Source organism: Malurus melanocephalus, unplaced genomic scaffold (assembly GCF_030028575.1).
Source record: "Malurus melanocephalus ecotype Western Australia unplaced genomic scaffold, MMel_1.1 scaffold_457, whole genome shotgun sequence".
Lineage (NCBI taxonomy): Eukaryota > Metazoa > Chordata > Aves > Passeriformes > Maluridae > Malurus > Malurus melanocephalus.
The window spans coordinates 21,076-43,245 of NW_026623689.1; the positions used below are offsets into that span (position 1 = coordinate 21,076).

The 22,170-nt window shown below is 53.7% G+C and overlaps 1 protein-coding gene across 4 annotated transcripts; it reads right to left on the bottom strand.

Annotated features, from left to right (window-relative positions):
- Positions 1 to 310: 310 nt before the first annotated feature.
- Positions 311 to 22,170, bottom strand: SHF (Src homology 2 domain containing F). 4 transcript variants are annotated; one of them, XM_057380513.1, is made up of 7 exons: positions 21,265 to 21,282; positions 14,834 to 14,963; positions 13,685 to 13,894; positions 12,018 to 12,155; positions 9,139 to 9,310; positions 8,755 to 8,874; positions 311 to 5,658 (listed from the first exon to the last, which is right to left on the bottom strand). In XM_057380513.1, the coding sequence occupies exons 2-7, from the start codon at positions 14,883 to 14,885 to the stop codon at positions 5,472 to 5,474; spliced, it is 879 nt and encodes a 292-aa protein (XP_057236496.1). In that variant the 5' UTR covers positions 14,886 to 14,963; positions 21,265 to 21,282; the 3' UTR covers positions 311 to 5,471. The 4 variants fall into 4 exon arrangements, with proteins under 4 accessions (XP_057236496.1, XP_057236498.1, XP_057236497.1 ...); XM_057380514.1 differs by lacking the exons at positions 311 to 5,658; positions 21,265 to 21,282 and adding an exon at positions 21,927 to 22,170 and having other exon boundaries at positions 8,751 to 8,874; XM_057380516.1 differs by lacking the exons at positions 311 to 5,658; positions 12,018 to 12,155; positions 21,265 to 21,282 and adding an exon at positions 21,927 to 22,170 and having other exon boundaries at positions 8,751 to 8,874.

Consider the following 22,170-nt stretch of genomic DNA (forward strand, 5'->3'; position numbering starts at 1 on the left):
GCCCCGCTGCCCTCCCCGCGGGCAGCTCTGCTCCAGAGCAGGGCAGGAAGCACTCCGCGCAGTGCGGCAGTTTCGGGTGCGAAGATGCCSTGGGGACCGGCGAAGCTACAGAAGCCGTGTTCTTGCCCCCAACTGAGATGGGAAGGACAGAGAATGCTTGAGRCACAACCACTGGCTGAGGACACGCTGTGAATGTGTGAGATGAGGGTCAGCCAGGATGGGCTGCATGGCATCAGGGAGGGAAAGAACAAGGTCACCTCCCTATGAAAGCAGGACCAGGTTTAGGATAACCTGGATATGGCTCAAATCTCAAACAAATGCAGCAAATGTGCCTTCCACCTCCAGAAAATGGAAAAGAAGGATTCAAATATATATAGACATTCATGTCTGAGATTTTTTTGAAGGAAACTCAGCTCCCAGATAGAAATGCAAATGTAAACAGAATTGATCACAGATGTATTGTCTCAGGACAAAGTAATGATTCCTTTTTGATACTTAACTTCAATCAGGTGATGCAGAGCATTGCAGTGGAAGGTGTCCCTGCCAAYGACAGCGCTGGAACAAGATGAGCTTTAAGGTGCCTTCCTACCTAAASCATTCTATGATTCTATGCTTTTATGATGGTTTAGCCTGGTTAGATTTAAGGAAGAAGTTTGATTTGCACCCAGTATGGACCAGTTTCCAATGCTGGAAGTCATGGGTATGGATTTAGCAAGAGGAGGAACCAGCTAACCAAGAAAATGTTGAGCTGTGTTACAGGGATGTCACTGAGCAGCTTCCAGCACTGTTCCCCAGTCTTTGGATGACCCTACTAACATTAACAAGTGCAGGGCTGGGAGTGTAGAATTATCATGGCTGTGACGCATTCTGGGGAGGAACACAGCTGCATCACTAGCAAGGCACTGGGATGGTCTCACCTGGAAGATTGTAGAATCCTAGGCTTGGGTCAGAAGGGACCTTTAAAGGTCATCTAGTCCAACCTCCTATTGTGAGCAGAGACATCTTCAATTAAATCAGGTTGCTCCAAGCCCTTACAACCTGGCCACATGGAATMTCCACCACCTCTCTGAACAACCTGTGTCAGGGTTTCACCACACACTGTAAAATACTCCTTGTATCTAACCTAAATCGATGTTCCTTTAGCTTAGAACAATTTCCCCTTCTGTGTGGCTGAGCATGCTGGTTTGGCAACAGGCTTCCAAAATTGTGCAGTGAAAAGGAGAGAACTGCTCACAAGTGTAGATTCAAAATTAGGAGGATGCATCCAAGCACAAATGTCTTGGGACAATTTTCAAACAGGACTCCAGGAGCAAGTGAGTGGTTTGGAAGGATGCTGGGAGCAGTACTGAAGAGACTCAGTAAGGGTGGTCTCCAAGACCGAAGCTGAAACTTGTCCCTTGGGTCAAACATTTGGTCTTCAGGAGAAGATTAGAGAGGAGGTATTCATAGACCACATCTGTGCCAGTGCATGTGTGCTATGTATGTGCTACCCTGCACATTCCACTGGCAGCCTGCAGGGATCAGAATAAATTTCTCTCCTTTGCTCTAAACTSTGGCAGCTGMGCTATTGAGTTATTTGAACCTCCTRCAGATTGCTGTGGTTGGAGGCAAAACACAGGGTACGGCATTCTCTGGGATACTCAAGAAACTTAAGCATCCCTGCTAAAGCTGAKGTTTCAAATAATCATCAGGCTTGGGCTTCAGGGAACTTTTCCAGGCCAGAGGGGCAGGAAGGGGGCATGGATGACAGAGCACACCCTAAACAAAGTGAGTGTTTAACCCACAACCACAAGGATCAGCTGCTGGTTCTCTCCAACCTCTAAGGTACTCAGGAGCCTTTGATGACCTGTGCTGGGGACGGGTGATGTGAGGCTTGGCACGAACCAAAGCGTTTCATTTCCAGCAGGTGGGAGATATTAGGGACAAAATTCAGCAAACACACCCCAGCTTCCCAGGTGGGCAAGCTCCAGTTCTGCCCTCAATCAGTCTTTTATCCCTCTTGTTTACCTCCATTYTGCAAAACTACATCTTATCATAGAATCACAGAATGATGTGGGTTGGAAGGGACCTTAAAGCTCATCTTCTTCCAATCCCTTGCTATGGGCAGGGACACCTTSCAMTAGACCAGTTTGCTCCAAGCCCCATCCAACCTGGCTTGGAACACTTTCAGGGATGGGACAGCCACAGCATCTCTGGGCAACCCATGCCAGGACCTCACCACCCTCTCAGCCAAGAATTCTTCCTATCTCATCTAAACCTGCCCTCTTTGAGTTTGAAACCATTCTCCCCWGTCCTGTCACTCCAGGCCCTTGTCCAAAGTCCCTCTCCAGGAGCCCCTGTGGGCACTGAAAGGGGCTTTAAGGTCTCCCTGGAGTCCTGTCCTCTCCAGGCTGAAYAGCCTGAACTCCTTCAGCCTTGTCCTCATGGGAGAGCACCATGAGCATCATTTTGGTCAGTAAAGTCCTGTGCAGGGGCAACACAGCCCCAGGCTGATCCACAACCCAGCACAGTGGCAGGAGGCTGGAGCCTCACCAGCTCAGCCCTGACACCATGCACAAGCTGTTCCCAGCAGTGCTAATCCAATTACAAAACAAACTTCCTTCCTTCATTATCAGGACCCACAGTGTGCTAAAACAGCCTGCCGATTATGGAGGGCTTAATGAGGGACTAGCAGGCAATGAATGAGAGCTGTTTCACTTGCAGTGAGGAGGGACACAAAACTCAGGCAGGTGGGAGGACCCRGGGGATTGGGAATTATTACAAACAAAGGTCTTTGGTCAAACTTTATGCTCCCAACAGGGTTGAGGTTAACCTCAAAGCCACATGAGGCTGCTCATGCCCTTGTCCCTCCTGGGGATTAGCATCCTCATGAATGGAGATCCCTGTCACCTCTCCAGCACTGCTGGATGCCTGCCCTCACCCCATTCCCAAACAATGCTCACTTCAGTCACAGGATGGCAAAGGCAACACTAAAATATCCTTTTAACAGAGATTCMGTTCAAATTTTCTGGGAAGCTGCTGTTTACCTCCCATCACTGAGGCTGCTAGAACTGGAGCCATACATTTTCAGTGGTCAGGACAAAGGAAGGAGTYATTTCCTTTTATTTGGCATGGGTGAGACCATACCTGGATACTGTTCCCAAGTACACAAAGAGAGCCTCGCTGAGGATGGTCAGGGCCGAACAAGCCAGTTTCACTTCTTTCKCCTGGAGAAGAGAGGGCTCAACAGGGATCTAATTCCCACAGCAACGATGAAGGGCTGCTTTGCTGAAGCACATGGACACACAGCCCAGCTACAGAGCAATCCTGCTGGCCCATAACTGGTTCTGGGGGCTGGTGCAATGCACACARGTTTCATTCCTCTCATCCCTGTGCTCAGCAGGGATGCTCCTGAGATGGAGCCAGGCTGCTTGAGAAGATTTCACCACAAAGCAAGCACTCACTCCCAGGCAGTTTGCTCCCTGCCACAGTTCCTCAAGAAACAGCCCTAAACTATCTGGGGAGCTGCACAGACCCAAGAAGCCTCTTCTTTCCCACCCATAGCCTCTGAGAGGGCAGAGGATCCCCAATGATGAGCTCTTCACTGGCACCATCAGGGCACAGCAGGGCTGCTAAATGGCACTCGAAACCTTCTGAGTGCAGAARGGGCACCCAGCATCACCTCCACAGATTTCTGCATCTCCAGCCCTTCTGGCAGCCTCTGGGAGAAAAGCCCTCCYACTGGAGTGACCTCCATCCCTGCCAGACAAAATGCCTCCCTGGGATGGAGAGGCAGCCAAGTGGGCTGTAAGGAAACATCGACCAGCTCAATCTGCTGCCTTTTAAGGAGCGGCAGAGGCTGAGGCATCCTRGAACAAACCACCATAGTTCTGCAGGCCCCCAACCACGGGGTGCACTCACAGACCACAATGGCCATGCCCCAGGGCCCCTACAGAAGCTCAAAACTGTGCAGGGGAGCCAGGACAGCCATCCTCCAGCTAAGATTGAGTCTGAAAAACCCCAGAGCCACGGATGGTAGAGCAGGGTTGCTGCAGTGCTCACCCACGCAAGGTCCCCGCAGCCCCATCAATCACCTCAGTCCCCACTAGCAACCAGCAGGGAGAGCTTCTTCCTGGCACCAGACAGAGGGGAATATGATACTTTTTCACAAAGCCTTCATCAAGCTACTGCTAACTCATCCCACAGATGCCTGAGGGCTTTGCTCCACTTGCGGAAAAGGTTTTGCTGGTCCAGCAGCAAATTTGCTGCTGTCGCTCCCACYCAGGGAGCAGAGGGGAATGTGCTGCTGGGGAGTAACAGTGAGATGGAACGTAGGCTTAAGCACAGATAGAGAAAATGTATGTGCATGGGTACAGGAGCAGGAACAAGGTTAAAAGGCAAGATATGCATGAAACAGTACRGAGCACTAGAGAGAGCCTCAGCCAAAAAGAGGAGCAAGCTGGCCCAAAGACAAAGGTGTCAGGAAGACAAAGAACAGGATTGGAACCGGTACATTTTCAGAGGAGGAGATCAGGAGCTCTGTCAAATTCAGGGATTTTGCCTAAGATTTGTGAGAGATGAAGGAAAACAAGAAGGCAAAAGATCCCAAAGAGCACCCCCTTCTACAGGGAGTAAYAGGCAAGTCCAAAATCAGCTCATCACCGCCCACAAGCAGTGGCAAGGGTATGACCACCAGCATCTCTTGTCTCCTGTGTCTCAGAGGATTGAACTGGCTGGACGGGCACGCCGATCTCAATGTATGCAAGGGCGCAGGGCAAATCAACCCACTTTTGTATAACAAAATTCCCCTTCCCAATATTTTGCCACACTGATCCCCCACTGGTGGTGGGATGTGGGCACACAGTCCCATGGAGCAGGAGGCAACCGTGCACCACTTTATTAGGCAGTGGTGCTGCACACACGGCCAAGGCCAGTCACTATTTACATTTGGCAAAGGATGGCAGTGAGTACCGAGCACTGGTGCAGGTGAGGGCAGACTGCCTGGCCCCCACATGTCTCAGTGGCCCCAGGCAGGTCCTGCTCACTGTTGCCAGCCTCCTTCCTGAGGGCACAGCTGTTCTGTCTCTCATGGGCAGAGCTAGGCACCCTCACGGAGGCACYTCAGGCCTGCTCCCGGCCGATTTATCCCCGTACTCACACCCAGTGCCCCCTCCCTGGACTCTCCAAGGTCCCAGCTCCTGTTCTGGTATCCCAAGCTCTGCCTGGAGGCAGGTGTGGACAGCCAGCGAGCCCCACTCAGCTCCTCACACAGGGKGTCCTTCCAGTGCCATGCCAGCAGGCAAACCAGTGCATGGGAGTCCCTGGAGAGCAGATCGGGGGCCTGGCTGCACCAATCCCCAACAGCTCTGGCTGTGCCCAGTGAGCTGCTCGTGGGCTGACGGTTTGGAGCCCATCCTCGGCACAGTGGCGCTCGGCCCTGCAGATGGGCCAGTTTTGGCACCCAGCTTTGAGACTGACTCATGGGGTGAGCACTATAGGGTACGGATAGCCACTGGATAAAGCAAGGACATGTGCTCAGCCCCCTTGATGGGCAGCTTGCGGCTGGCGTAGTGATGGATGATCTCCGGCACGCTGTCAAAGGGCGGGCTGTGCTGACCCAGCACGTACTTGTTCTCCTGCGTCCGGGACAGTTTCATGTGCATGAAGCCCTGGCTGCTCCTGCAAGGACAGATCAAGGCATGGTTAGGGGGTGCAGCTGGCCCCAGCTTCCCCTCAGCTCCTGACCCCCCAACACAGGCAGCCTGCCCCTGCAGCTGAGGGGGACACTACTGGCTCCTGCCCGCAGCCACAGCCCTGCCTGCGCCATCCTGCTCCTGGCCAACTCCCAACAAAGCCCACAAAGGGAGGGAACATGGCCAACCATGCAGCACGGTGTCCCCTTGGGGAACGGGGCCATGCAGTGGGGTGTGCAGGGCCCATCCGGGATGTGTGTGGGCAGGGAAGGCATCACCTGGGCAAAAGCAGCAGGGATTCCACTATAGGGCCMCGCAGGAGTAATGGCTTGTGCTCCTCCCATGTGACAAAGCCCCTTTTGCAACCACTCTAGCTCTCATGGGAGCCCTTCAGCCCCCAGGACCTCTCCCAGCTCTCCAGCCTCACTGTGGCAAACCAGGATTTTCTCCTTTGGCCACACCTGAAAGATTTTCTCCTTCCCCCTCTCCCCACGCCACCGCTGCAGGCTCCATAAATCCGCTCAGCATAGTGAGGCCATTTCCCAGCACAGCACGGGCACCAAGCCACACCRAGCTGTGCAGGCAGATCCTGCCACAAACGCTGATTCCAAGTGACGGACTAATGGCCCTGTTGCTATTAATTTGCGTCTCCAAGGAGAGCCACAGCCTGTCTGCAGCGTCTGGAATGCACGTTACAGCAAAATATTGATGACTTAAAAGCAGACAGGATCTCATCAGCAATGCTGAACTGCTTCTAGTGCTGCACAGCCCGGCCTCATCCCCCCAGCTGGAGACAGGTCGTAATGGACAGCCCAGTTGCATTAGCAGAATGGGTTTGCAATCCATTTAGAGACAGAAGCAAGGAGCCAGCTGTCCTGGGAGACAGCCACAGCCCCCCACCAGGGGCCAAGGAAAAGCAATAGCTTGGCTCTGTCCTATGTCCCAGCAGCAGGGAGCCTGAGTGCTGCCACACGGGACCATGGAGACATGATACTGGCTGTGTTTTGCCCAAATCACTCCACAGGTCTCTGTCACAAGCTCAGGGAAGCAATGAGATCACAACCCTGGAGAGATGACTGAGGGAACAGGCTGCAAACACCAGCAGCCAGGACAAGGGGTGGGTGCTGCTCCTGCTGAGCGTTTTTACAGGCTCAAGGAAGGAGGCAAAGCTTTGCAGCATGGCCTCAGCTGCTCTCATGGACGCAAAAGCCAGGAGGGACTCACTCTCCAAGCATCTGAGGCAATGAMCTGTCCCTGTTCATGACAGGCAGTGTGGGGCTGCCTAGCCTGGACCAGCCAGGACTGTCACGGCAGGGTTAAATCCTTACAGCCACCTGACCAGCTCCTGGCTGCTCTCTCCTGTGTGTATTTTCCTTTAATGCAATACCAAAGAACTTTAGGTCAGCATCRGAGTGCTTTTCAGACCATCTCTTTGGCTGTGCCTCCTTCCTCAAGGAAAAAAAAAAGATTAAAAAAAAATTACAGAGAAAGCTGCAGACAGACAGCTTAAGCTATATAAAAAGCTTCCCAGGGGATTTTCCCTGAACAATCTCAACAGAGAAAGGCAGCRGAGTAAAAATCCTGCTCCCGAGGCTGTAGACTCTCTGCAAACTCTGCAAGGACGGGCAATGCCCAAGCAGCTCCTGGATGGGCTGGGGAAGGTGGGATACTGCTGCCATGGCCTAGCCACTCATGCCATCTGAGAGGAGGATTCTGCCATAAGGCTAAGGATGGTGGCAAGAAGTAAAGCACAGGTGACTGGCTTGTGGAGAGATGATGGAAAGCCACCTTTGATGATGGATGCCACCTCCCAGACTCTCCAACACACGTGCTGGCTAATGCCACTCACAAGGAGATGGCGAGTCCTCTCACAGCCTCAAATGCACTTCACCAGCCAGAAGCAGCTCTTGCTCTAAAATGGCTCACAAGGCAGGACAAGGAAAAACACTGAGAATATTAAAACTTCTGTAAAAATTCTGCCAAAAAAAGGGAAAAGGAGGGAGCTCCTCCAGAAGGGCTTGTTGGCTGAACTGAAAGCTCTAAGTGCAGAAGAACAGTGGAACTCCTGCCCTGGTTTGGTGCTGAGGGCAACAGAAAGAATGAAGAAAAAAATACAGAGAGACAKAGGAATCTAATTAACAATTGTGCCACTGGGAAATAAACACAGAGGCTGAAACCCATAGGGAGCAATGCAGGTAGAGAGACCAATGGTGAAACTCAAAAGTATACTGAGAAAAGTGCAGGGTTATGGCAACTGGTGTTGGGCAAATATAGCTGAATTGCTCCATAAATACTTGTTTCCCATCTGCCATGAACAGAGCTAATATAGCTGTCCAGCAGAAGAGCAAGAAGGTATTTGCTCATCCATCATCATCTACACACAGTAATAGCTTTGATTTTGTGGATTCGTGCTGCTCCAAGAGCCAGGAAAGAGCTGGATGAGGAGCTGTGGGCAGCTCCCCCCTATCAGTACACGTGAAGATGCTTCATGCAATTTTGGTATTCAAGGAATCTGGAAAACTTGGGGAGGATGTAAAGATTCTCAAAAAAACCCAAGCAGAAATCAAGCTGTGCTGTGGGGATGAGGTTCCCTACTGGCAAACCAGAGCAGGGTAAAGCCCTCTCTTAGAGCTGAGCAATGGATCTGTKGGCTGGGGAGGCAAGGATGGGTATCCATATTACCAGCGACAATGGAATTGCACAAACTCTTTTTTCCCATGAAACTAAACTACAAAAAAAGGGTAAACAAGGCAGAGCTGGAAGCTGTAACCAGACATTCGGATGAGCAGTGAGGCACATCATTTGATCAATCTGAGGGATTATTAGCACTGCCAAAGAAGATCAGTGGGCCTCCAGATCTCCACGCCTTCCTGAGAGATCTTTTTGCTRGACATCAAATCAGAAACCTGTGCCACACCACAGAGAAGTGTGGACTTCATACTGCAGCCATTTCTGACCTTTTGTGGGTCACCTCATAGCTGCCCAATTAGCATGGGAACAATGAACTTGGGATGCCCACCTAAGGCACTGGCTGAGCTCTGCTGTGGATCCACACCCCCCCAGCCCACCCAGGCTCACTCACTTCAAGGASAGGGAGAAGTCGTTCTTGCTGGTCTCGCTGTTGCGCACCAGGTAACTGGCTTCCTTGCACAGCCTCAGCAGCGTCTCTGCGTCCGTCCGGCTGATGGCCCCGTGGTACCAGCTGAGGGGGAGAGGGATTGGTTGTGCTGGGCACACAGCACACACCATGGCAAGAGCTCTGCCCAGGGCAGCAGCAACGTTCAGGGAGAGGGAAGGGGGTGGCACCACTGGGCTTGGGAGACAAGGGGCAGGGACAAACAGGCTGAAATGYGGGGACAAGGAAGAAAGGAAGAAGCAAGTCTGCCCCAGGGCTCCTCATGGTGTGGCCACAGGGCTCCCTAGTGCAGGAGGGGCTGGGCAGCTACTCAGGGCGGGCAGGACTCACCACTGGCTCTCCAGGGGCAGGGCAGGGTCAATCCTCTCCCCGACAAAGGGGCCAGGCTCCGAGATCAGCGTCTTTGTGCTCTTGAGGCTGCTGGAGCCATGCCTGAGGGCAGCCCTGGACTTCTCCTCCCTGCAGGGAGAGGTGCGGCCGTATCCCGGCCCCTCCGATTGACCTGCAAGACAGACATGATCACAGGCCTCACAGGGWGGGATCCCAGCCTTCCCTGGCAGGAACAGACAGGGTTACATCGTGCTGTGTCCCCTCACACTGCCATAAGCAAGGGCAGGGCTGCTCTTGGGCTGCTGCTCACTGCAGTGCCCAGGCTGGGTGTCCCCGCCATGCCAAGCCTGGAGCCAGTAGCAGAACCCATGGAAGACACTTCCTGGGGGGTTTCAAAAGCTCAGACGGTTCAGTGGCTGCAGTAAAGTGAGATGCAGCAAGAAGAGGTTCCCCARTCTCTGAGGAAAAAAAATAAATTGAAAAGACAAAGAGGGGATAGATGGAGATAAAGGGAGCAGTCAGTTTGGAACTGATGGACGTATTTTTRCTGGCACAAATAAACATGGGGTGAAAAAGCAATTCCCAAGGTGGGAAGGGGATATTTTGACTGCAGGTACCTCCCTGTCACCAGCCCAGCTACAGCCACCAACACAGGGGATTGACCAAGGCATACCCTGGGGCCCTGGCCTCCTGCCACCTGTTATTTCTGCACAGGATGATTTCAGCATTAACAATATTGTTTCTCCCTCCTCCCAAGAGTTCATTATTGCTCCCAGCACCAGCCAACCCCTCGCACAAATTACTTATTGATCGGGCAGAGCTGCCACAGTGTGGGGCTGCCAAGGCCTGATGCCATGGCAGCACAGTCACCCCGGAGGTGGCCAAGCCTGCAATGCCTCAGACAGGGCAACTTTTCTCCATGCTTCCTGGCTGCTGAAGGGGGAGGCAAAAAATAGCTAGAGGGATGTTTTCCTCTCCAACAGGGCATCCTCTAAGGCAGCTGACACCTTGTCCAGGCCCTGTGCAGGCAAGCATGACTCCAGCCCCCCAGCACTGCAAGAAGGGAAAGGCAGCCAAAATCCTCTGCAGCTTAGTGTGCCTTAAACTATACTGAGCAGCAACTCAGGGAGGAGGTGCCCAGCATTACAGATTGACAAGCCCTGCCTCTGCAGTGCTCTGGCTTATCACCAGCCATGCTCGCCCTTGTACATCACACTCAGGCTTCAATTTCAACTCGTCACCTTAAAAAATTGGGGCAATCATTAAAAAGCCAGACAATCAAACAGCCCAAGTGTTTGCTGGCGGCACAAAGTCATTGTATTACATGCTCAGAAGAAATGCATTGCACCTGTCAGAGGGAGGCAGAGGCATATGCATGATTAAACAGGATATTAAAAACCAGCCCTTAGGAGGAAGAAGACATCCTTCAAGRTGTTCGTCACCCCCAGACATGGGAAGTAGAAAATGAGACAAAATTTGACAAGATAAACTTAACAGAACAGAGCAAGGCAAGTCAGAGGGAAAAAAAGAGACTCTGTGTTGCTAACACCAGGAAAAATGACAAACTGATGTGTTCATCAGGAGCAGGATGCACGTCAGAGCAACTGCAGGAATAATAAATGATGGGGGAAGAGAAGAGGCTGCAGAGCAAAGAGATTAATTTTTCTTGACACCTGCATTCATTGCAGGAAGAGGATSAGGAAGTTTCCACCTGTCAAAACCTTCTCCTTGAGGACTCATTTCAGCTTGCAGCATCCCTATGGATTTGGGAAAGACCCAACWAAGTAGAGCAGCCACTTCGCTCTGGAGGGCCCCACCATCAGCACCAGAACAAACCATCACCTGCAGCCTGYGCTCAAACCCACCCGCAAGGCAGCAAAGGCCACACTGGCTTTATCTGATGAAGCTCTGCAGGGATCTGGTAACTGCAGATAAGGAAATCAGACATCTGCACCTGGCATGTCACAGTGCCCACCCGGACAGCGTTAGTGACACATGGGCAGGCACGGCATGCCGCTGCACAGGAAAAGGCACAGCTCACAGCCCAKTTCCCCACTGGTAACAACACAGTCATGGCTTTCCACAAACCCCCCACCTAATGCTCTTTGTCAAAATCTTAATTCACCACAGCGTTAAGAGCAAGGTCGTTAAAATATTAATAAAGGGTTAAAAGAGAAGCAGCAATATTTGGCTTTCATAAGTGAGACTGCAAGCAGCATCCAAAGGGATTTTACCCAGCGGCTCTGTGCTCAGCACACACAAAAAAAGGCTTCACAACAAGGCAAACCTGAGATGACAAAGTGTACCTGGGAGATCTGGCTGCTCAGGATAGCAAAAGCAAGAGTGGAGAATCCATAGGGACCTCCTGACACTGAGCAGCAAGGTAATAAAACAGCAGAGAAAACAGAGTAGTGCTAAATAATGGAGAGGGGAAAAAACAGCCCCAACTTCACCACTGGGTTCTCAATTAGCTGCTAGCACACCTTTAAGGGACCTGGGTGATAAAGTCAAAAGCAAACGTCAGCTGAATACTCAGTGCAGTTGTCAAGAAGACCTTAAAAGCAGCCATCAAATGTTGGGAATTTGGAGGCAAAGAGGAGAGAACGAAAGACAGTAATGACTCTGCCACAGAATAATCTCCTGGAGCAGTTCCACTGCTGCGAGCAAAGAGGCACCAAAGAGCTACAGAAGGTGCAGCAGGACAAACACCTGGTGTCCAGCACATGACAGCTGAAGAGGCAGGAGGAGCTGGGGAGGGCAGAGGAGGAAGGTTGTGTCTGGCAGTGCCCTGGGCAAGCTCTGAGGCATCACAGCAGGCCAGGGTGACAGCAAGCACTGTCTGCAGCCCCCCGGACACGCCACTGTCACGCAAGACCCACCATTGGCGTCTTCGTAGCTGTGCTGGCCRTGCTGCAGAGGGATGGGGGCACCAGCCTCCCCCTCCGGGGGGCTTTCACCGCTGTCCAGCTGTCCCACCGGCGGGGGCCATGGCAGGTCTTTAATGACCTTGATTTCAACTGGATGGGTGGTGGGGAGGGGGTAGGAAAGAAAGAGAAAGAGAGAGAAAGAAAGGGCTTAGAAAAAACCATCAGCAAYACCAGAGGCCCATGAAGAAGGAGAGCAGTTGCAAGGGGAAAGACCCGAGGACTAAATTCATRGGAGCCCTACACCAGGCTTGGCCATCTCATCCCCTCCACAGCACCAAGCAGGGACAGGCCTGAGATGGGGCACATTACCAGTGGAGACAYCCTGCTCCTCCATTAGTTTTTCCATGCAAACCTCTGTGGGGTGTGGTGGAGCCTGCAATTACCCCATTCCACATACTTGTCTCCCTGGGGGTCTTGGCCAAGCATCCCATTGCCATCTGTCCTGCCTGTGCATCTATCTTGCCCTAGGTGCCTCCCAGCCATCTCCAGGGTCCACGTTCCCCTGCTAGGCATCAGTGGGTTGCAGCCTTGTGCCAGTACCAGCTGCCCATCAACAGGGGTCCCTTGGATCCCCCAAAGGGGCCAGGGGAGATATTTTGGTATCACTGAAGAGAAAAAACACACCACGAGACACAGCAGGACCTGCTCTGGCTACAAAAAAAAACAGGCAGCAGGTCCCAGCGTGGCCCACAGAACAGCAACCTGACTCCCCTGGGGCTTGGAGCAAGCCTGAAGCACCCTGGGCAGTGCCCACATGCATCCACATGTGAGCCAGACCTGTGAACACGMCACCTCCAGACAGGAATATCAAACAAGGTGGCTCATCCAGAGCACAGACACCTCAGCACAAACCTAGCCCAGCAGTGCAAGGCTAGTTCCATGATGGAGGCCAACACAATGAACCCTTGGCACAGGGTGCTGCAGGACCTGGTGGCCTCAAGCACAAACAGGCACTGTGGAGCTGAGCCCACCACACATCTCCAGCTTGCAGTGCCCAAACCCAAAAGGTRAACCACTGCCCAGCCTCAAATTTCCACATCTCTGCCATCATCTCCAGACATTGCTACCAGCCTGAGCACCCTCAGCACTGCAGCACAGACACACAATGCTGCAATTAAAATGCATCCTAGATAAGAGTGTGGCAATTAGCCAGCACCGGCGAGGCGCCAGCACTAATGCATAGCATGGATTTCCTCATTACCAAACACAAACACAATCGATCCTGCAGCACGGATAAATAGGTCAGGGGGCTGGATGAAGCCTGGACGAAGGCTCCTTGGGTATCCTTCAGTCCTGAGGAAGGGGGGATCTGCTTGAGCCCAGGGTTGAGCCTACTCCCGCAACCCAAGTTTGGTGGTAATTTGCACCAGAGGCTGTGATCGGTCAGTGCAGGGAAGAGGCAATGGGAGACAGGTGTTGGACASGTTACCAAGGCAGCTCAATTTATCACTCTGTCCAGCCTGACTCCCTGCTCAAAGAAACAGCTTCTGCAAAAGCACAAACTCTCCCTGAGCCATGGAATTGCAGAGGCCAACATTACTGACCCCCCGAAGATGAAGGAATCCCAAAGATACAGCTTCACAAAAAGTGTTTGTTTTATAGCTGCTCCCATCACTCACCTGCAAAGGCTTTGGAGATCCGCTCTTTCTTCCACTCCCAGGGCTGGTCATATTCCTCTGGTGGCCGCTCATCATCCTCGGGCAGCCGGGACTCCCTGGGYCTGGGGCACGCTGGGCGCTCGCTGTCCGTGTCCAGCACAGGCTCRTAAGGAGTGTCGTAGAGGTGCAGCGGCCGGGCGGGAGCCTCTCGTAAGCCCTTCTGGCGGATCTCTAGCAGGAGAAGAGGGAAAAGACCATAAGTCTTCTACCCAACACAGCTACAGTCCCCCAAACCATGCTAGATGACAGGGTTCAATGTCAACTGTGGGTAAAATGGGGTAGGGAGCATCAGGGGAGGAGGAGACAGCAAGCAGCTGCCAGAAGCAGTACCGTACCTCCACTCCTGGGCAGCCAGCAAAACGGGACCCATGGGGACAGAGTACCCCCGAGCCTGATTTCCTGCAAGCAGTGAGGCTCATTTTCTCCCCTGGACACCCAGAGTGGCTGSTTTAATAAAACACCCTTCCCTCAAGCAAACRAAGTCTCTCCCACAGGCACAAGCAGCCTCTCCACTGCTTGCTGTTTTTTTCCAAGAAATATAATGGTCTACTCCAAAAAGCTACATGAGCTTTCCAGAAACTACTTGCTCCAGGAAAACCACAGAACTGCAAAGCAGAGCCAGAGCCTGGAGCACACAAGCCAGCATGGTGACACTGAGCACTGCCTTCAGGAACACATGCTCCCAGCTTGCCAGCTCTCCAGCCCGAGTCAGGCCCACTGGGGACCCTGCTGCTGCAACAGACACAGCAGGTTCTGGCCTGATCCTAACTGAATTAAATAGCTCCCACATCCATCTTAGTTTTAAGCCAGATGCATGGAATGTCAGGTCTCTCCTGGCTGAGCCTGGCAACTGAGGTCCCGGGGGACAGCACTGCAGGGAGAGATGTGCTCACAATRCTCAGACAGTCTTTGAGTGCTCTGGCAAACCCAGTGCACATGGATACCACTGGGAAAATTTGCCTGCTGTCCCCCACCACAKCTATTGCCCAGATTTGCCTTATCTGCAGGAGCCAATGCAGTCATAGGCTGCAAGAAACAGAGTACAGTGGCCACCAAACTCAGGGACYAGAGGTGTAAAGAGTGGCCTTCGCATGAAGACTTCCACCTTACCAGCCATCATCTTCTGGGCTTCATAGGGCTCCATATACCCGTCATTCTCCATCACCTTCTCCAGCCCTGCCTGGCTACCTGCCACCTGGGCCGCATCGAAGGGATCTGCGTAGTCCTCCAGGACAGCGAGCTGGAAGAGGGGAAGAGTAGGAAAAGGGTTAGGGCACACTCTATCTTTTTTGCAGGATGGAAGGCAGGGAGCTCAACATGAGCTCTTCTAAGGGCACCCAGAGTGACCACCAGGAGCCTGAACCCACATCACRGCAGCCCTGCTGAGCAGGTGCTGGCAGCTGACAGCTTTCCAAGCACTGGCACTCAGCCGTGGAAATGCTTCAGCCTTTGTCCCAAAAGCTGGGATGGAGCCAAGCAGAGCAGAAGGCAGCCCTGTCCCTCCCTCACCACCAGGCTCAGCACTGCCAGCACCCACACACGTGCCCTGGCACAGTCCCCACCGTGGTGCAGGGCTGTCAGCAGTGCCRTACTCTCCATGGCACACAGGCACTGTCCTGCACACAGCCACGCTTCCTTTCTCAAGGTGGAGAAGGGATCCCAGAGCAGGGGTGTCAGCTGGCACTGGCATGACTAGGAACTCCTATGCACTCATTTGACTAGGGCTCCTGTGCACTCATTTGAAGGTATTTTCTAACAAAAGGGCTAAGAACAGCCTATAGTATCCTCTCCACTCCTTCCCAGGCCTCCACAGCATCCTCAGACACATCCTTACTAAGAAAGATACAGCCTTCCTCCAGCAAGCAGAGCCAGGAGCTTCTCAAGTGCCATGTCACAGGGTCAGCGCAAAATTCCTGAGATTTGCACCTACTAGTGAAAAGGAGAGGATCCTGCAGTAGAATATGGGGCATGTCTCAGAGCTCAATCCCCTCCAGCACTGGAGCCATACACTTGCTCTAGCATCTCAGCAGCTTCCCAGCCAGAGCATCCCATCACAGAACACTGCAGTCCCCAAGAAGCCTGGAGCTGTACATCCCATCTCCAGCCCCAAAGCCTGCTCCCAAAGTGGGGCCAGGCAATATTTCTGGCAGAAACCAAGTGTACCCAAGCACCTTAGCAGRGTCTGTTACCTACCAGGATGCAAACCCCCAGCTTGGGCAGGTTTGCTACCACAACACAGGCTATGCAGCTGTCCCACGGAAAGGACCAAATGTCCCAAGCACTGTGTGGCTGCTGCCTAATCCCACCCTGTGCCAGGCTCCATCCTCACCACCATGCTGCCCCTGCTCCTGGCCAGCCATAGAGACCACAGCTGCTCACACATTCCTCTGCAGCTCCAATAATCGGCTTAAAACAAAACACGTCTCCCTCCTTCCTGTGCAAAACGCCCAACAATAGCCTGTTAACAGCAAAACCCAGCAGGAAAAGGGAACAGGAACTGGAACTGTAAACACCTCTGTGCAGTCCCAAGACGTGGCATCCCTATGAGCTACAGGAGGCACTTGGCTCTCCRTGCCCTGGCTCACCATCTCCTCCCTAAATGTCCCGGCTCCATGGGCAGCCAATGCATGGTGAATTAGGTCAGCTCTCCAAGCCTGGTCCCTCCATGCCAGGGTACAAGCAAGTAGCTGATCATCCCCAGACCACATCCTGCCAGCCACAGGGCTTGCAGCCACCCCAGGTGAGCAGAACAGGGTTCAAACACAGGAGCTGCAGATGCTCTCACCCCTGGGCAAGGCGGCAGAGGACAGACRGTGTCAGAATATTGGCTCCACCCCAGGAAGGGCCTGGTACCAGTGAGCCAGGACAGAGCTGCAGGCGCAGCCAGCCCCTGGCTTTGCAGCAGGAGACAGGCAATCTGCTCTCACTTCCATCATCTGACAGGTGACATGGCATCACTCMGGCCCTCTCAGTCACTGCAGACACGAAGGGGCAGTGCCAAGCTCAGGGGTCTGCAACCCTTTGCTCACCATCACCACGGTGAAATTCCCCAAGGGAAATGCAAGTCCCTGGTGACTTTACAGCTGCTTGGTCACCAGGACCTGCTTCCCACCTGCTGCCTGTGAGATCTCAGTGACACCATTCCAAACAGCCAGGAGATCCCATGATCTCTCYCATGCCTCGAAAGCTGCACAGAGGCTCTTCCTGCACCTCAACAGTTGCAGAGCACAGCCCTGTGACAGCAACAGCATCTTCATGCACATGCTCATGCCAATGGAGGCACAGACATGCCAGCAGCATCCCTACACAGACAAATGAACAAGCCTGACAGGCAAGGTGGGTGGATGGGCAGCACCATGTCCAAYGCTCACCCTTGGCAGAGCTCTCATGGCTCCAAGCATGTCAGGGGGCTGTGAAATGCAATTTGCTGACATTCCTGGGGTTAGCTGTCTGCTCCTCTGGCCCTACGACCAACCACAATTTCCTAGACAGGAACAGACCCATCTTGCTGCTGGTGCCAGTCCTGGACCCCCCCTCTGCCCCATACATAAAGAGCAGCTTCAGACAGGGCCAAGAGGCTTCCCTGCATGCAGTGGTCACTGTCATAGAAYCATTAAGGTTGGAAAAGACCTTCAAGATCATCAAGCCCAACCTTATTTCCAGCTGTATTTCCTCGTGTTTAGGTTTGGCTTCTCAGGGAGGAACACAGGAGCTCCAGCAGGCTCACAGAGTGACCCCCACTCAGAYGCCTCTAGGTCTAGAAAGCACAGCATGGTGGAGAATTCTAACAGCTCTCTGTCAARACCCCTAAAAATGTGTATTTTGTTTGCAGAAGGGTGCAGAAGCACTCAGCAGAGATCAGATAGGCTCTGCTGGTAGCAAATGGCTCGGATTAGARGTACACTCCTTGGGTTTGGGGGGAATTTGCTACACTGGTTTGCTYCTCCRCTGCCTCAAGGATGCCACTTCATAGAAGCAAAGTCTCCCAACTGTAATGAAAAAACATAAACCCATTTGTTTTTCAAATGTTAGATATTACAGCAGAGAGTCACAAAATAGGTGGGGAGGCAATTCCTGCCTCCAGGAACATCGCAACCTCAGGATACACAAGCAAGCATACAAGAATGGTATCTAAATCCCCAAGACTSAGGGGCTGGACGCTCCAGCCAGTGCCAGGAAAGGGGCAAGCAGCAGGGAACATGCAATTGCCAGGCACATCCTAATGCCCTCGCACATGGGGGCCATATTAYGGTTGCCCAGGAAACTGCATCTGTGACATTTCCTAATCTGAGTACTGGACTTTACTAGCCATGCAGGGCTCTCAGCAGCAGCCACAGGGCAAATGCTGCTCCCCAGAGCAGGAGGAGGCCACAGCCACTGGCAGGGTAGTATCCAGGGGTGGTTCCCTAAGTCCCCCAACTTTGSTCAAAGGCCGGGCATTTCCATGCTTTTCTCATGTTCCATGTCGCTGAGAGAGCTGCTCACCGCCTGCTGATCCCACCACAYGGCTATGGAGGCATTGCCTGCTCATACATAGCACAAGCTTTGCTAGATTTTAAATCATTTGGGTGCAAAGCAAAAGCCTGACATGCAAAGCCATCATCCCAGGGCAGCTCTTGGTGCAGATCAGTTCTTCAGGGAGCAGCCAAGCACCACAGGCACCTGGACACATGCTGCTTGAGCACTCGTGTTTTTCATGTGTTTATTTGCCACAGCAGTGCACATCCAGATCCCTGCTGCAGCACTGAGCCTGGTCTCACTCTATTAAACATGCCAAGAGAAAGGGAAAAAAAAGAAAATCAGAATAAAATTAATGCAAAGAATCAGATCGTCACTGGGTTCTCACAGTCAAACAGCTTTTATGCTGCCCACCAGTGAAGGTGACAGATGACAGCTCTTCAAGAGCATTCATGTCTCAGACACCAAGATCCCAGGGCARAGCTGGGGTCCTTGCCCCATCTCGCACAGAAACATTCTACCTGCCACGACAAGATGTTCCGCTCCACACAGAGGTTGCGGAGGATTCCTGGGGAGATCCTCTACCTTAAAAACAAGTTTCCTGCCCTGGGGATAAAGCGTATTTGGGGTCTCCTCAGGAGATTGGTTAAACTGAGCAAACTCATTTCATTCTGTCAGGTGCAAAATTCCTCCAGTTTTACACATCGGGCAGCTTGGCTTTTGGCAGACACTGAAGCCAAACACAGCCCAGGCCTYCCAAGAAGGGTCTAGTCCACAGCCYACGGGGCATGGCTGGGCCATGCAGGGAGCCCAGGGCTGCACGCATGGCACAGGAGGAGGGCATGTGGGACAGACAGCACGGCATCAGCACCGCGTAAGATGACTCAGTTCAAGGAGGCTCTCACAGGAAAGACACACGCCCAAGAGCTTCCTGACCAGCCATTCCCACACCCTGCAGCACTGACCCTGYGCTCCCAGCAAGAACAGCAGCGACTGCTCTGGTGGGCACAGGACAAARGTGTCCTCAGGCAGACACCCAAGCYCATCCTCAAGCACACCCTGGGTGCAGGCAGCAGAAGGTTCCTCATCGCATCTCTCCCCASTGCATCCCAGTGGAGTTGCTCTTGTGCTAATCTAAACACAGCAGGGAAGACATCTCCAGGGCATCCACCTGGCCCAGGTGAACTGCACAAGGCCAGCCCATTGTCCGCTGCTGTAGGGAAAGGCCTGGCAGACCAAGCACACTGAGGAGGACCTGTGCTGTCCACACCATTTCCAGGACAGTTTGGAAAGCAGCACAAGCCACTACAGAGATCACTCTAATGTATCCCCAAAGGATTACGTAGATCCCACAGAAAGCAAAGATGCGATGGCTCATGCTACAGCCAGCAAAGCTTCATACAGCCCAGGCAGGAAGGACTCCCATGCCAAGATGCTCCTGCCCATTCCATTCTCCAGAACATGCAGGACAGCTACAGCAGGTACAGAGTTCCCAGGGAACCTGGTCAGCCCCCAACCACAACAAACTATAAGATCTTAGCCAAATCACACAAACAGGAACCAGTGACAGCTGTTTCCACTTCTCCCCATCCTCATCATCCTCACTTGGAAGGACTGCACATTTTATTAGAGTGATTTTCCCCGTCAATCATTAACAAAAACCCTCTCTGCTCCAGCAACTTTGTCTGTACGCAGAATTGTACTTCTCCTTTATCTCCAGTATCAGTGCAACCCAAGGCGTTTGTAGTCCCAGCCCCTGCAGAAGGCATGGAACAGTGTCCACAGCCTCCTCCTAAGTGTGTGAGTACTGAGACACCTGCACAACCACCATCTCAGCAGAGGCTCCAGCCCAGCTCCAGCATCCTCTCCCTGTTCCAGGACAGCTTAACATCAGCAAGAGCAAGAGTCACAAGCAGCAGTAACCTGCCATCAGGCACTTCCATCCTCCTGTAACAACCCCAGGAAGAGCCACCATGATGTTGGAGTAGCTGGGGAACCCTCCCACTGCTCAGCCCAGTGCCAAGGCCAGTAGATGAGAGCTACAAAGCACATTTMAGTCCAACAGAGCTGCTCCACATGGTGGATGCTCCCCGGCTCCTCCAACAAAACTGTTTTAATGGACAGCTGCAAGCACTATCAAATATTCCCCCTTCTACTCTGGTTTCACTCAGCCTCTGGAGCTCTGTCTGTGTCCATCACGTACCAGAGCCCTAAAGAATTAGCCCTAAAGAATCCCTCTTACAGTGGCATGTAGGAGACTAGCAGTAATCTAGCCACCACATATCTTGGATAAATGAAGGGTCTTCCTAGCTCTGTTAGCACTGTTTCCCCAAATGTGTCCAAGCTTCTGACTTTTCTCTAAACTCCTCAGATTCTCCCGAGCCTTTGGATCCCCGAACAGCCTGGCTGTACCTGTCAGCAGTCCCTGCTTCCCACAGCTCTGGCTCAGMCCTTTGCACATCACAGCCTGAATCCACATGCTCCTGCTCCTGCTTTGATCCTGCAACACATGTTCCAGAGGAAAAACCATTCAGACTGCCTCAGCAAACCATAGCATCATGGTGGCACGTCTTGCTCCCTGCTGCCAGCGTCCTTCTCCCCATTCTCCTCTGCTGCCTGCAGCAGCCAGTTCACCCACCTCAAAAGGAGAGCTCTGCTGGGCCACTCCGGAAATCTCCCAAAAGCAATCAGTCAGTACAAGCAACTTCCTAAGATCCACCAGCAACAAGTTTTTCTATCTGTTTGAAACATTCCCGAGCAGATTCTTCCCGGTGCTCATTTCATTGTGCTGCCCAGCAGTGCCAGGACCACGGATGGGATCACTGACTCTATCCACGATTCTCTCCGCCAGCCTGATCTGCAATCCCGTCGAGTTCACCTGACAAGCCCCGTCTTGCAGGCGGCAGCGCTAGCGGGCACTAATTACCCCTCCTGCCTTTATTTGCGCAGTCCCCGCATCAGCCTCTCCGCCAAGAGGCAGGCCCGGCACCAACGGCCGCAACCCAGGTTGGGTTTATCCTCCACCAGGTCTTTGTGCCACTCAGAGCCCGTCTCCCCATGGGGAGCTTCTCCCCAGCTCCTACCTCTCATCAACAAGGGGATGTTTCACGCCTCCTTGCCAGCCCCGGCAGCGCCAGGCTCTGTTTTCACCCCGGAGAAGCCGGCGGGGGGGCGGCAGACAAAGAGGCGCTGAGGCTCCCTGACAAAGCAGCACGGCATCTCCGGCAGGGGTCCGGCCGCCGCCGCTGGCACGGGTAGCCCGGGCAAGTGGGCACAGGGAGATCCGCCGGGAACGGAGCGGTGTGAAGCCCAGGGTCACCGACCCCAGCGTCGGAGGGCACCGCAGACGGTCCCGTGCCTCTCTGCGAGCGCGCTTCCCGCTGGGGATCATACCCGCCTCCCGCGGGAGCCGGAGGACAAGCCGGGGCAGCCCCGCTGACGTGTGCCCGGCATGTCCATGCTGCCGGCACGGGGGTGACGCGACACGAGAGCCCCGCGGAGCCTGGCCGTGGYCCCCGCCTCGGTGCTTGAGGATCCTAACTCTGCTCCTTATTGCGGACGCTAACGGTCTGGAGGGACCACCCAGGGCATCTCCGGTGACCGAGGCGCTCAGGCTCCACCTGCCCCTGGGGTACCGATCGTGCTCCTCACGGCAGGGGCCGAGGGTCCGGCGCGGTCACTCGGGGCATCCCAAATGCCGGGATACCGCGGGGAAAGCAGCGGGGCCCCGTGCCGGGTCACTCACCTCCTGCGGYGGCTCGTCGGGCGGCTCAGGGCCGGCCGGGGGCGAGCTGGGGGTGGCGGGCAGCGGCGGCGGCGGGGGGCTGGCGGGCACCTTTTCCACAGTCTCCACCTTGATGAGCCGGTGCTTGGGCGAGACATAGCGGGGCCCGTCGGGGGCGGCAGCGGGCGGCGGGCCGCTGTAGGGGTCCTCGAAATCACGCTCCTTCTGCAGCCGGTAGGCCGCCACGATGTCGGGCTGGGCGGCA